The sequence below is a fragment of the Osmerus mordax genome, chromosome 8 (genome assembly GCF_038355195.1).
Source record: "Osmerus mordax isolate fOsmMor3 chromosome 8, fOsmMor3.pri, whole genome shotgun sequence".
In the NCBI taxonomy this organism is placed as follows: Eukaryota; Metazoa; Chordata; class Actinopteri; order Osmeriformes; family Osmeridae; genus Osmerus; species Osmerus mordax.
Window position 1 is genome coordinate 14,066,893 of NC_090057.1, and position 15,823 is coordinate 14,082,715.

The window sequence follows — 15,823 nt, forward strand, 5'->3', positions numbered from 1 at the left end:
AGTAGGCTATATATTTCATCTGTGGTAAATAATCAATATACGGATACGGATACTTATTGCCCTCTGACGTCATCTGCGGTCTGATACGGATACTTATTGCCCTCTGACGTAATCTTCAAAATGAGCGATATCGAGGAGTTTTACTATCCAGATGACAATGAAGACATCAACAGCGACGAGGAAATGATTAACTTTCTAAAAGAGCAAAAAAGTGTGAACACAGAGAGAAAAACGACAAGCGCTAGGCAGATTGCTAGGTTTGGTTGCTCAGATTTCAGATTGGTTGCTATGGGCAACACCTGAAACATACCGTGAGAAGACTTGAGAGCTGAACAAAACGACAGGTTTTAAATGAAAAGAGCTAAAAATGCCATATGATAAACAACTTACTAACCGAGAGTGAGGTCATGCCGGGAAATATCAAACTGAGGCTTCAACGTATCGACCGAGCAATACAGAAGGTGACATGCATTTCCTGAGGGATTTTGTCGTTCGTTTGACACCATCAAGTTTAACAGAAGTTATTAAGTGGTGGCAGATTAAACAGTTAATAGCATTTCCCGTTTGGATTTTGGCATTTTGATGTGAATCATCCACATCAATGATCAAACTTTTATTAGCGTAGGTAATTATGTTTTTTAAATAGTCAACGTCATAGACGTATGACAGTAACTGTAGTGGAAACTTTTTATTTCTAATGTTTGGTGAGTTTCGGTAGCCTGGTCCTACCAGGCTCTCGTACATTTCATTTGTACAGTCTGGGCTCGCTACATTGACAATCGCTTCAAGTCGGGTACTCTGTTGAAGTTTAAAACTATTGGATCTGCCCAGAGACACTCTGGATCTGCCATAACCAATCGCTAGCGTTTGCCTTAGCCAACTTTTTCACCACTAACGGATATAGCTGGAAAATGAAATGAAAAAACTTTTCCCAAACCCCGTGCCCACAACATCATGGCCACCAAGAAAGCAAAGCAAAGATTGTTCTTGCTCCAGCTTTAACTTCTGGATATTCGGCAGCGTTGCCACAACGGACCGAATGGCTTCGCTCGCATCTGTCTCCGCCGCCATTACTGAACTACAACTCAAACTAGCGCACGACATCAACGTCATCGTTCTCAGCCACTCCCTCTGTTCGCTAATTGGACCGCCAAAAATGTGCCCAGACCTAGTACAGAAGGAAAATGAAAATTTAGCGGAAGTACGTAGGAGGGCAGAGCCAGGCTAGAGTTTCGGAACTTTTCAGTTACAATTCGCCACGTTACAGAGCCAGACAAGACTTTGCAGATGGTCCGCACATTCTCACGTCTGCTCAAAAGTTTGCGTGACGGCCTGCACACTTCAAGTTAATTTTTATACATCACACCGTGTGCATGAAAACCAGCGTACGCAAGCTTTTCTTGCGTACGCAACATTGATACATGAGGCCCAGAAGATTTGAAGATTACATATTTCCATTGTGATATAACTAATAAAAGAAAAATACGTACTCAGTTCATCTAAATCTTCATTTACTGATACATTTTTTTAAACAATCTGATCAAAGTCTATAGTTTTTCTGCAGAATGTGTTACAATTAGTCATTTAGCAGACACTTTTATCCAGAGCAATTAAGTTGGCCCACAGGGACATTCCCCTGAGCAGCAGTGTGAAGGGCAGCATGGGCACCCAAACCTCACTTTGTAATCACGACAGCAACGTACTTCCTGGTCTTCATTGCGACAGACAACGCCTTGGGTTGGATTGTAGCTGGAAGAAATCATGCTTGGGATCAGTACAGTAGTTGACACTACACCCTTTACCTACTACTGTTAATAAAACTCTACTGATAGGATTATTACAGTTTTCAAGGAACATTGTTTCAGCACTGCTATTGCCAATACTCCACAGTAGAGTACTGCTATTGAAATGATAAGACTAATAGTTCTACAGTTAATGCCTGGCTTCTGGCATCATTAGGAAGAGGTTATAGAAAACAAGACCAAATTGTACATAGATTGCATATCTTAGTTAAAAACACCCTTTTGTCTGACAAATATCCCACACGTGTAGTGAATCTCAAGTCCATTGGACAAGTTAGAAGATTTTTTTAGTTTTGGCCACATTTTCACTGTATAGAAAATCCAAGATTGCAGCCAGTATGGGTTCTTGAGGCTTTTTTGTTCCTCATGAGAAATGAAGCGTATGTACCAAGTTTCAGATATTTGGACACATGGGGTGGAAATATGTGTGTTCGACTTCATGCAGCGCCGGCAGCGCCGATAGGCGGCTGACTTGAAGCAGTCTATGCCAGTTAGCATTTTTGTCCGACTTGAGACGGCGCCAATAAGTGGGTTCGACATCGCCTGCGGCTGCATGAAACGACCGGCGAAAGTTGCTGCTTGCAGTCGGGGAGGAGAAAAAAAACGGCTCCGTAAAGTCAGACATTCCAGCTTCTCGTGGTTTGCTGCGTTTAGTCCGTCTCTTCAATAACGGAGTGACTAAGTTTAGTTTAGTTCTGGTTGTATTATCAATCTGCTGATTGGAGAGAGAGTTTCAAAGAGGAAAAGTTGTAATGTGAAAAAAATATGAATAAAATGACTGACGTAGATAAACGCAGGAAACCACAGGAAGTTGAAAACGTCTCAGTTTTCAACTCCTCCCCCGACTGCAAGCGGCAACCCTGTCAATCGGTCCATCCAGCCGCAACTGATGTCAAACACACCTAATGCCATCACTTCTAATTGGGGCGTGGCCTGCTGCGCCACCTATGTGGGTCATTTGTGGTGTGGTTACTCATGGTCTGTAGTTTTAATGCGAAATTGAAAATGATTTTACCAAGGAGATCTTGAGTTATTGGGCAGTGTAAGGGGAGAATAAGAGTAATAATACCACCAATAACAATAGGTTTCTTCTTGACGGAAGAATTGTAATAATTGTACTTACATTTTGAAATTTTGCCCAGTACTGAGGGCAGGTGTATTGGTGTCCACAGTGACGCTCTCTAAGTAGAGGGGATGAGCACAGATGGACCCAGGGTAGGCCTTCTGCAGGCCACTGAGGAGCTCCCAGTCTCCTGTCCCACTAGGGTTGTCACTATCGTACCACTTGCTCCAGCACACTGCAGTGGATAAACGAAAACACTGGAAATATCCTCAGGAAACATCTTCAAGTGCTCTTTTTCGGTTTTGTTTCTTTTGGTTTTTAGTAACAGTTAGACTATATAGGCTTCCTAGTTCAAGCTGGTTACCTCCTAATCCACAAAATGGTGGATGGCAGCTGAAGCGAACACGGTAGTCCTCACAGCTTGTTCCGGGTCTCTGGTCGCGGTTGTTACAGACAAAGCCTGTGGTCGTGTCAACCCTGAAAATTTGTTTTATATCATTCCATGTTGTTTCATGAAATTATGTTTTGATGAGATTTCAAAGAATCCATCTCAAAACAGATCTTCCATTCCTCTCCAAAGTACTGGAAAAAGTTGTTGCTGTACACCTCCAGGACCATCTTAAACATAACAACCTGTTTGAAAAATTCCAGTCTGGTTTCCGATCTGCCCACAGCACAGAAACAGCCCTGGTTAGAGTCACAAACAACCTACAAATGGCAGCCGATGCTGGCTAACCTTCTCTCCTCATACTCCTCGATCTGTCTGCTGCGTTCAACACTGTGGATCATGGTATACTCCTCAACCGGCTACACCAAACCACTGGACTCACCGACACTGCTCTTAACTGGTTTAAATCATACTTCACTGACAGAACGGAGTACATTTCACTTGGAAGTGGAAGGTCCCGGCAACACAGTCACCTGCGGGGTCCCCCAGGGGTCAGTCCTGGGCCCCATCCTCATCATCATAAAATTTAAATATGTGGACTATCTATACTAAGGGTACATAAACTAGCAGTACTAAGTGGGATTAGAATAGAATTAAATATACAATAAAATAAAATATAAGTTGCCGTAAATTACAATATAAAAATACAAAAATACAAATATTACAAAAAATACAATTTTGTAATGCAGTGCAAAAAGCAGTGTGTTTTAAGCAGGAAGTCATTAGAGTCAGTGTGGTCCCTTGGCCTTGTTGAAGAGGCCAACAGCGGAAGGGAAGAAACTGTTTTTGTGGCGTGAGGTATTGGTCCTGATGGACCGAAGCCTTCTGCCGGAGGGGAGTGACTGAAACAGGGAGTGTCCAGGGTGGGAGAAGTCGGCCACAATCTTCCTCGCTCGCCTCAGGGTCCTCGAGGTGTGCGGGTCCTCGAGGGTAGGCAGATTGCAGCCAATCACCTTCTCAGCAGTGCGGATGATACGCTGCAGTCTGCTCTTGTCCTTGGCAGTGGCATCAGCGTACCAGACGGTGATGGAGGAGGTGAGGATGGACTCAATGATGGCTGAGTAGAAGTGCACCATCATTGTCTTTGGCAGGTTGAACTTCTTCAGCTGCCGAAGGAAGTACATCCTCTGTTGTGCTTTCTTGATGAGGGAGCTGATGTTCAGTTCCCACTTGAGGTCCTGGGAGAGGATAGTGCCCAGGAAGCAGAAGGACTCCACAGTGTTGACTGGGGAGTCACACAGGGTGATGGGGGTGAGTGGGGCTGTGTTCCTCCTGAAGTCCACAACCATCTCCACTGTCTTAAGAGCATTGAGCTCTAAGTTGTTCTGGCTGCACCAGGTCACCAGGTTGGCCGCTTCCCACATATAATCAGACTCGTCTCCACCAGAGATGAGCCCAATAAGGGTGGTGTCGTCCGCAAACTTCAGGAGTTTGACGGACGGATGACTGGAGGTGCAGCTGTTGGTGTACAGGGAGAAGAGCAGAGGAGAAAGGACGCAGCCCTGAGGTGATCCGGTGCTGATGGACCGGGAGTCAGAGACTTGTGTTCCCAGCTTAACGCACTGCTTCCTGTCAGACAGGAAGTCTGTGATCCACCTGCAGGTGGAATCAGGCACGTTCAGCTGGGAGAGCTTGTCCTGAAGCAGGGCGGGCATGATGGTATTGAAGGCAGAGCTGAAGTCCACAAACAGGATCCTGGCATAGGATGCTGGGGAGTCCAGGTGCTGTAGGGTGAAGTGGAGGGCCATGTTAACTGCATCGTCCACAGACCTGTTGGCTCTGTAGGCAAACTGCAGGGGGTCCAGTAGAGGGTCAGTGATGGATTTAAGGTGTGCCAGCACCAGGCGCTCGAAAGACTTCATTAACACAGAGGTCAGGGCGACGGGTCTGTAGTCATTATGTCCTGTTGGCCTTGGCTTTTTGGGCACAGGGATGATGGTGGAGGACTTGAGACAGGCTGGCACATGGCATGTCTCAAGGGAGGTGTTAAAGATGTAGGTAAACACCGGAGACAGCTGGTCAGCGCAGTGCTTGAGGGTGGCTGGAGAGACAGAGTCCGGCCCAGCTGCTTTGCGGGGATTCTGCCTCTTGAAAAGTCTGTTAACTTCGCCCTCCTGAATGGAGAGAGTCGTCACTGTAGAGAGGGGGAGGTGGGAGGCCTCCTGGGTGGGAAGGGGTAGTTCAGGACTGTCCAATTGTCTTTCAAATCTGCAGTAGAACTCATTCAGGTCGTTGGCCAGGCGGGAGTCGTTAGTGGAGTGGGGGGCTCTGGGCTTGTAGTTGGTAATCTTCCTGAGCCCTCTCCAGACAGAAGCAGAGTCGTTTGCAGAGAATTGGTGTTTTAGTCTCTCTGAGTCTCACCTTTCAGAATCAGAATCAGAATCAGAAAGGGATTTATTCGCCATGAAAGTTTGCACAGACAAGGAATTTGCTTTGGCAGGAAGGTGCATACAATAAACATATACCTAAAATTTAAATATGTGGACTAACTATACTACATTTACATTTAGTCATTTAGCAGACGCTCTTATCCAGAGCGACTTACAGTAAGTACAGGGACATTCCCCCGAGGCAAGTAGGGTGAAGTGCCTTGCCCAAGGACACAACGTCAGTTGGCATGACCGGGAATCGAACTGGCGACCTTCGGATTACTAGCCCGACTCCCTCACCGCTCAGCCACCTGACTCCCCCACTACAATACTAAGGGTACATAAACTAGCAGTACTAAGTGGGATAAATATAAGTTGCCGTAAATTACAATATAAAAATACAAAAATACAAATATTACAAAAAATACAAATGTACAAGATACCATGTTGTGGTGCAGTGCAAAAGCAGTGTGTTTTAAGCAATAAGTCATTTGAGTCAGTGTGGTCCCTTGGCCTTGTTGAAGAGGCCAACAGCGGAAGGGAAGAAACTGTTTTTGTGGCGTGAGGTATTGGTCCTGATAGACCGCAGCCTTCTGCCGGAGGGGAGTGACTGAAACAGGGAGTGTCCAGGGTGGGAGGAGTCGGCCACAATCTTCCTCGCTCGCCTCAGGGTCCTCGAGGTGTGCAGGTCCTCGAGGGTAGGCAGATTGCAGCCAATCACCTTCTCAGCAGTACGGATGATACGCTGCAGTCTGCTCTTGTCCTTGGCAGTGGCAGCAGCGTACCAGACGGTGATGGAGGAGGTGAGGATGGACTCAATGAGTTTCTGGGGGAGATAAAGGTGTGGATGAAACACAACTTCCTCCAGCTAAACAGCTCCAAGATTGAGGCAATTCTTGACTGAGGCAAAACCTCACATCAAATCCAGTCATCCTCCATAATCGGTATAACCATTTCTGGCCATGACATTCCCCTCTCCACAACTGTCACCAATATTGGTGTAAGATTTGACCCACAACTCACCTTTGAAGCCCAAATCAAAAACCTCTGCAAGATCTCAGAAATATTGCCAAACCCCGTTCCACTCTCACCTTAGCTGATGCCGAAAAACGGGTCCACACGTTTGTGTCCTCCAGACTGGATTACTGTAACGCACTTCTCATTAGGATCCCTAACAAGAGCCTGCAGAGATTGCAGTATGTTCAAAACAGTGCTGCAAGGATCCTGATGAGAGTGCGGTTCTTTAAAACACTTGATCAGGATATATCTAGCTTTTAATGGTGTGGAAAGACATCCAGAATAAGTAAGTCAATTCTCCAGAGGTGTAAACTAAATGCCGGACTCGCTCTCCCTAATATCCAAATATACTACTGGGCGACACATGTTCAAAAAATGTCATTTTGGTCCAAACCTACACATTCCCCATGGAGCCAGTTAGAGTTACATTCATGCGATTCATCTTCTTTGTCCGCTTTGCTTACCTCCTCTATCCCTACCAACATCTCTGGTTTTGCAGATAACCCAGTGGTTAATTCCACTCTTAAAATATGGTTCCAACTTCGAAGGTTCCTTAAATGCACTTCTCCATCTACTTTAGCTCCTCTACTAAAAAAAACATTTGTTTCAACCTGCACTGTCTGATCCCACATTTTCTACATGGTATGACAAAGGCCTGAAGACTTTTAAAGATTTCTATAGAGATGGTACTTTCCATAGCTTTGCATATTTGTCAAGCGAATTGCAACTCCCCCCATCTCACCTCTTTCGCTATTTCCAAATCAGACACTGCGCCAAATCCTTGTTCCCTACCTTTCCTTCCGAACCCCCACTCCAATTGTGGGAAGAGTTTCTCGCTCCTGACCCCCCTCAGAAGTCTTTTATTTCAGTAATTTATAACAAACTCCTGAATCATGACACCTCATCCACTGCTAAAGTTAGGGCTGCCTGGGAGGGTGAACTTGGGTTGGTATTACAGGACACTTGGTGGGACGCTGCCCTCAGCAAAATCCACTCTAGCTCAACCTGTGCCCGTTTGACGTTGACACAGTTCAAAATGTTGTATAGGATCCATTTCTCCAAAGCACGCCTGTCACAAATCTTTCCCACTGTCACCGACAGCTGTGACAAACGCCATACCTCTCCCTGTACTCTGACTCATATGTTTTTTTCTTGCACGTTAGTTCTTTCCTTCTGGCAGAGGTACTTTGATATTATTTCTGAAATATTTATGGTGAACGTAACTATCTCTCCCCACATTGCCATATTCGAATGCCCAGATGATTACAATAGATTTACATCTAAACAATTAGACATCCTTGCTTTCACATCTCTGTTGGCAAGACGACAGCTACTGCTTCACTGGAAATCTACGAAACCCCCTTCCACAGCCCAATGGCTAAGGCAGTGGTTCCCAAAGTGGGGGGCGCAGAGACATTGCAGGGGGGGCGCGGGCCGCTCAACTCGCCTCATACAAAGTTGCCTACCGAGTGGCACAGTGTAAAAAGCCGCACACAATAGCGGAGGAATTAATACTTCCCTGTGCTATGGACATGGTTTCAACAATTCTTGATGACACTGCAGCCAGTAAACTAAGGGCTATTCCTCTGTCCAACAACACCATCGGCAGGCGCATTTATGACATGTCAAAGGACATACAGGAGCAGCTCAATGATAAAGTGCGTGACAGCCGCTTTTCTCTGCAGATGGATGAAGCCACTGACAGTAACAAAGACTGTTTGTTGATAACTTATGTCAGATTCATAGATGGAGATGGCATGAGGGAGGAATTGCTTTTCTGCAAACAAATTACTGGCAGAGCCACAGCAGAAGAACTGTTTAAAATCATTGACTCTTACTTGAAAGAGGCCAATCTGAAATGGAGGACTGTTTGGGGATCTGCACAGACGGGGCGCAGGCAATGGCTGGGAAACGGGGAGGGCTGCAAGCGCTCATCAAGCGCGTCAACCCCAATGTGCAGTGGACGCATTGCATGATACACCGCGAAGCACTGGCGTCTAAACAGCTGAGTCCTGAGCTGAACGATGTAATGACCGACGTCATTGCTACCGTCAACTACATCAAAACACGACCTGTCAAAGCCAGGATTTTTTCGGCACTGTGCGAGGAAATGGGCTCCGACCATACAGCTGTTCTGTTTCACAGCGAGTCCCGATGGCTGTCACGTGGGAAGGTGCTGTCCAGGGTCTTTGAACTGGGAGATGAAATCGGCATCTTTTTGAAAGAAGAGGGCAATGATCTTGCCCACAAATTTTACTGTAATAAGTTCCTCATGAAACTTGCATACCTCAGTGACATGTTTCTGAAACTCAATGAAGTGAATTTGCAGTTGCAGGGCGCAAATACACACATCCCACATCTGGCAGATAAAATCACATCATTCACCAGAAAACTTGAGATGTGGCTGCATCGAGTGAAAGATGGAAATGTGGACTCAATTGAGAACCTGAAATCATTCATTGAAGAGAACAAACTGCAGAACACAGTGATCCCATGCATGGAAGCACACATCTCTGCCCTTCAGAAACATTTCCAGAAATATTTCCTGATGCAGGAATCCAAAGAATATGACTGGATCCGTGACCCCTTCAGTCCAACACCACCTGCCGACTTCAGCACATCGGAGGAGGAACAGTTCATTGATGTCACCTCTGATTCAACAATGAGGCTGCAGTTTCAGTCAAAGACACTGGCTGCATTTAGGATTGGAGTGGAGAAAGTTTACCCACTGCTAGGTAAGAGAGCCCTGGCCATACTTCTTCCTTTTGCCACATCCTACCTATGTGAGATAGGTTTTTCTGCTGTGGCCTCAATCAAGACAAAATACAGATCAAAGCTGGACATTGAAAATGAACTCAGAGTGGCAATCTCAAACCTGCAACCCAGATTTGAGAAGATCTGCAGCATGAAGCAGGCCCACTGAAAAGATGTGAGGATTAAAGGTGTAAGTTCTGCACAACAAACCTTTAAGTTTTTGTTTTTTTCTTCTCAGTGAGTTGGTCATGTTTTAAAACCCATTTTTGCAGAGAGACAATTTTTGAAAAATGCATTGATAGCAATGTTGAATATTAAAAAAAGAAACCTGTTACACTGAACATAATTACACAGTTAAGATGCTTGAAAACAGTTACAATTAAGATAATTACATCGGTTTTTGCAACCTGTGGCTTATGGCAGTTTATGGGGGGGGGGGGGGGGGGCGCTAAAAAAAGATTTATGTACCAAAGGGGGGCCCAGCAGAAAAAGTTTGGGAACCACTGGGCTAAGGGATGTTATGTCTTCTCTGAAATTAGAAAAGATTAAATATTCTCTGAGAGGTGTTTCCTACAAGTTTTAAAGTAAATGGCAGCCCTTTCTATCTTTCTTTAAGTCTCTCTCTTCACTACCCCCTGATTGATGGAACCCCCCCCCCTCTTTATTGTTACTTATTATTTAGTGATTCTGAATGTTTTGAATTGTATAATTCATTTGTTTTGTATACCTGCCTGTTTTCATATTGTATGTAAAAAAACAACGAAAAACTGCTAAATATAGCTTTATTTTCTATGTTGTGGGTGACACCTTCCTCAGCAAGCACACCATGTTTTTTTTTGTGGCAACCTTTTACCCATATTTTACATTCTACATATTCCACATATTCTACACACCCACTGACTAAACATCCACTCCCCTCAGCACAGATTTTCTTTTTTTTGTTGTTTCTTTCTACCTTCAGTAAAATACATTTTGCTATTCTTATTCAACATGGCTTGTTTCTCTCTATTGCATTCCATAGGCCGGGTTGGGACACAGTGAACTCAAAACTACATAGCTATGGTGTGGTGCTGTTTCACCAACTCAGGGTGAGGGAGTACAATATGAATGATGAAAACACATTAACAGCTAATTGATAAGTAAGCTAATCAAACTTGGTTTTACTTACGCTGCAAATACGTTCCCTGTTGCAGTGTGACTCACTCCATTGATGGTGGTGACCTCAATCTGTACAGGACTGGGACAGATCTTTCCAGGGTACTCAGAGCGTAGATCCACCAGGGTCTCAAAGTCTCCGTACCCAGTGGGGTCGTCCCTGTCAAACCAGTCTGTCCAGCACTCTGAACCAGTCACAAACCGAAAAGCACATGAGAAATGTTGCCCCGCTCTTAAAACTTCGCATTTCCACCTTTTTAAAAAACAAAATGGTCGTACTTACGAATGTCAACAGGGTAGTAGCAGGGATTTGCTGAGCACAGAAAAAAGCTTGAATTTATATCTATGAACTCAAGATGATTATGCTTTTGAATGTTTATCTAAAATATGTTTCATCAGTGTATCATACAAATGCTTATGTCAATCTTACTTGAATTATTGTTCTCAATACCACTGCACGGTGCACTGATGACTGTAAAAAGAAGAAATAATTCTTAGTCATGTGAATTCACAAATATTTTTTTTATCGTTTTTGTTTTTAAAATAATCTTACTTTGATGCTTAACAGGGTCCACTGATGAGCACAGAAAAAAGATTGAATTTGTATTTATGAACTCAAGATGATTATGCTTTTGAATGTTTATCTAAAATATGTTTCATCAGTGTACCATACAAATGTGCTTATGTCAATCTTACTTGGCTTAATATTCTCAATAGGACGGCTCGAATTACTGATGACTGTAAAAAGAAGAAATAATTCTTAGTCATGTGAATTCACAAATATTTTTTTTATCGTTTTTGTTTTTAAAATAATCTTACTTTGATGCTTAACAGGGTCCACTGATGAGCACAGAAAAAAGATTGAATTTGTATTTATGAACTCAAGATGATTATGCTTTTGAATGTTTATCTAAAATATGTTTCATCAGTGTACCATACAAATGTGCTTATGTCAATCTTACTTGGCTTAATATTCTCAATAGGACGGCTCGAATTACTGATGTCTGTAAAAAGAAGAAAGAAGTCTTAGTCATGTGACCTCACAAATATTTTTTGTATAGTTCTTGAGAAGATTTTTAAAAAATCTTACTTTCAGGCTTAATAAGGTCCACTGATGAACACAAAAAAAGTTTAGCATTTAATTTAATTACTGTATTTTTTGTGTTAAACATAAATAAATTATGTCATTATCAATAAATTATACTTGTGATAATCTAAATAATACTTACATTTAAGTAACTATAAATACTCAGGATTATGGTTTTGCGTACTCACATTTAAAAGGCGCACCAGAGCTGAAGAGCAGTCCTGCAATGATGGAAAAGCCCAGCTGAGAAGGAAACATTGAAGATGGACAAAAGTCAGCCATGGAAGATTCAGTCACCTTTTTAAGTACAAGGATTAAACAATATTGAAAATGTAGCATTTAGTACCATTTGGATCATGTTGGCTATGGACGAGATGTGGGCTGCACCTATTCTCAGAGTTTACAGATCTGGAAGAAAAGTATTTCAAAACATTACAATTCCATTAAACTCCTTACTACTACAAAACCTAGATACAATCAAAATACTTTGTGATTCTTAAAATATGGTCAAAAATGCTCACCAAGCAAGGTAAATATGCGACAGGAGTTATTGCTCACTTCAAAGCTGGATTTTGTATGTGTTTGAGGGAGTTGTCCCCTTTTATATTCAGCAAATTTTGTATTGTGAAGACTCACCTTACTTCCCTGAAAACACAGTAACCCAAATCTCTTTATTCTCTCTGTGAATAACACCCCGTAAAATGTATTGTTAGATTGTATATTGTCTTCAGATGGGTCAAGAAAACAAAAGGCTATGGTAATAGCTGTAAATATTGAACTGTTTCTCAGGTATATTTATTTCAGCTGTTACTTAGGAATATGTCCCAGCCCTGTAATATAGCCCTCATGTTACGCAACTGAAAAAAAGTACCATTTCAACAGGACACCGGAGGCCATAAAAATATTTAATCACTGAGGTGCACTGGCACCTGCCAGGATCCACTGGCGAGGTCAAGTGGAAAATAGCTTTGCTTTTGAAAGCATTGTGAGAGACTGTGGGGCAAAGGGAATGCATCTTTGGAGGGTTACGCTGTTAAATTTGCGATAATCTACACAAAACCTTAAAGTACCATCTTTCCTGCCTAGTTCCTATAGAATCATACTGACACACAGATAAAACCACAGGCTATTTTCTCTTGTCTGGGGTTATTTAGGAACATATTTACATCCCTCTATAATGTAACACTATGTTTAAGCTGCCATTAATGTAGAACATGTGTGTCATGCCCATTTTGTCCTTGTACAATAATATTCTATTATTCCAGACCCAACCCCTCCCACCACACCAGACAGACTTAACCCCACCCATGCCCAGACACACACACACAAACACACACAGGAGACTACTCTCAGTTTTATGTACCCTTTACAACTCATGTCTCTCTTTTATGTTTACATTTGACATGACAGAAAAGCTTCAAATATGGCTCCTACAACCCCTGCCAAAGCTGTTCCTCAAACATACATCGCCTGGCAACACAGTTTAAGTCCTTCAACCCTTCCTCCCTAAGCCCTCCGAGCCCCCCCTATGAGCCCCCCCAACCCCCTTCTCAACCCTAATCTCTGCTGCCTGTTTCTCTCAGAAAACAGCTCCTCTAATTAGTCCCTGAGCTGCGTTCAGGGTCTTTGTGCTCCGGTCATTATGTTAGGTGGGAGATCCTGGTCTCCTGTTGGTGAAGTCCCTCTCTCAGTGGGGCCACAGGGAAGTCAGGGGCCACTGAATCTCACCATTCACACAGTCAAAAAGCAAGGTCCACAACAAGCTGTGTCTCATTTGTTTGGCTGGGAGCCCAATGCTAGAGGCTCAATACTGGAGCCCAGGACCTGGAGGCTAGAGTCTAAAATCTATGGACTGGAGGCTTGGGGATGGAAGCTGAAGGCTAGGGGCTAGAGGTTACAGGGTGGAGGCTATTGGCTGGTGGCTAGAGGCTAGCGTGTAGGGGCTGGAGGCTTAGGGCTGGTTGTAGAGGCTGCGGCCTGAGGGTAACAGACTAGGAGTTGGGGTAAGGAGTGGAGGCTAGAGGCCAAAGACTGGAGGATGAACATTAGAGGCTAGTGTGTAGAGGCTTGAGGAGAAAAGTTGGAGGCTGGCTTGTTTAGCAGGCCCTTCATGGTCTGTCTACCATGTGAAGGGCTTGTTCTTTGAATATGCAATCAGAAAGCTAGGTCAGCAGCTCTATTGAAGGTATGTCTATGTGTGTGTTCATCGGTGTGTGTGCCAATGCCTGTGTATGTGTGTGAATGGAAGGAAACTATTCCACCTGAAATCTCGGTCAAGGACCCTACAGAACCCTACATACGATCTTTCAGATAGATTCAGCCTTTGGCCTTTCGGGAGCAATAACCCTGTCTTGGCCTTTTTTTTTTTACACCAGTATGAAACCAAAACCAAATAAAACAGTACGCCCATCTACACAGCACTCTACAAATGACTGGGGTGATTAGCGAGGTTAGCAGTAGAGAGGGTACAAGCTCCAGCGAACGAGAGCACACCAGCGGGCTCCCAGAACGAGGCCTGTAAACGTCTCTGTGTTTCGAGCCGGAGTTACGATCAACCGAGACCTGTTCTGAGGACGGCTTGTCGTGGGCTCTGTGTTTGCTGCTCCGGCGCTGCAGGAACCCACAGGAACCCTTGGTGCATGATACAAAACGCTCACACGCATTCACACAGCCATGCTCATACGGATACACTGCAGGATAGGCATCTGGGTGGTGAACCATTTCAAACATGATACATTGAGAACATTCGAAAAAGGAGGGAGGGAGGGATAGAGAGAAAGAGAGGGAAAGTGTGAAGGCCTGTGCGTCTTAAGGTGTCTGAGCCACATCACACAGATAAAGAGGTTTTATAAACAATGATTTGAACGTGTCAGTCACCCACCAAGTTGTTTTCAAAGGAGTTTCGTCTCGTCAGACTAAATTGTGACAAAAAACCTTCAACCTAGCCTAGCATCGCCAGACCAATTCACAAACATGTAGTCTGGAACCTCTCAGTTCATTTTCATTTTCCACGGGGCGTTATGCAACGAGTGGAGACCAAAACACCTCTGGATGCAATTGCATAGAATTGGATTGATACATCCAATCAGAGCAACGAAACGTCATCTTGGTTGTGCCTCAACGGTGTTCATCTGTACAGTCATTGTATTAAACCCGCCCCATAACAGATACATCATTGTGATTGGTCTAACCCAGGGGTGGGGAACGTCCGGCCGTATGCGGCCCGCGGAATCATTTGGTCCGGCCCGCCATGGCACTGCAGGAACCATATTATTAGGTGCATTATTCGTTGGCAGCAGCACTATTTTAATATGTGAAGGACCATGGAGGCGCGCAGCGTTGCGTACCAATGTACCAAAAAAAAATTAAGTGTGGAATTCCTTTCTAGCAAATCAAACCCAGAATACGTTGTTGGTTTGGGCTAAGCCCCCAATGTTTACAACGTATGGCTCCGCGCCTGATTAACACTCAGATCGATAAGCAGTCTCAAAAATGGGAGCAATATAAAAAAGAATACGATCCCTTTCCGTATTCATGATACCCCCCAAGAAATGTTCGATGCACCCCTACTCAAAGCAGGCTGCATCCGTGCCAGCTAACATCACAAACCTCACCAAAGAGAAGCAGTTCCAGCAATCACATTAGGGGTGAGTTAATTAAATGTTTGACCAAATATAGCAGCCACATTTTTAAGTTGATAATTCTGTACGGCCCCCGAATGATTTTATAAATATCCAAATGGCCCTTGGCAGAAAAAAGGTTCCCCACCCCTGGTCTAACCAGATCCTGGTTGGATGGAAATCTGCTTGAATGGGAGGGTGTGCAGGCCAGTCTGCCAGAGCAGATAAAACAGGGGCCAATAAAGTGCTCTGGTTCTCAGGCTACCTCCGCCCCATCACCAACACCTGACTTCAGAGTGGAAACAACCTGAAATCAAACACTCGTCTAGACACGTTGTTTGTTGGCCCGAGTGTCAATGTTGTCTTCACACCTCCTCATTACAACTCTGCAAACAGGAAAGGATAAACACGTCTTCAGAACACGGGATGAGTCTGCTAAGAGGAAGAAGCTCTCTCGTCAGACTGTGGGACAGGCAGGTAGATGTAGACAGAGAGACGGGACAGGTTT

The 15,823-nt window shown here is 44.1% G+C and overlaps 2 protein-coding genes across 2 annotated transcripts in view; one reads left to right on the plus strand and one right to left on the minus strand.

Moving 5' to 3' along the window:
* The window catches only part of scara5 (scavenger receptor class A, member 5 (putative)), a 64,236-nt gene that overhangs the window by 12,225 nt on the left and 36,188 nt on the right, over window positions 1-15,823 (plus strand). The gene's annotated exons all lie outside the window — the stretch shown is intronic.
* Window positions 1,530-11,376, minus strand: LOC136947493 (cartilage intermediate layer protein 2-like). The gene is made up of 8 exons (XM_067241589.1): window positions 11,305-11,376; window positions 11,162-11,168; window positions 11,039-11,080; window positions 10,892-10,921; window positions 10,622-10,793; window positions 3,230-3,342; window positions 2,926-3,100; window positions 1,530-1,749 (listed from the first exon to the last, which is right to left on the minus strand). Exons 1-8 carry the CDS (start codon window positions 11,374-11,376, stop codon window positions 1,611-1,613), a joined length of 750 nt encoding a protein of 249 aa, XP_067097690.1. The 3' UTR covers window positions 1,530-1,610.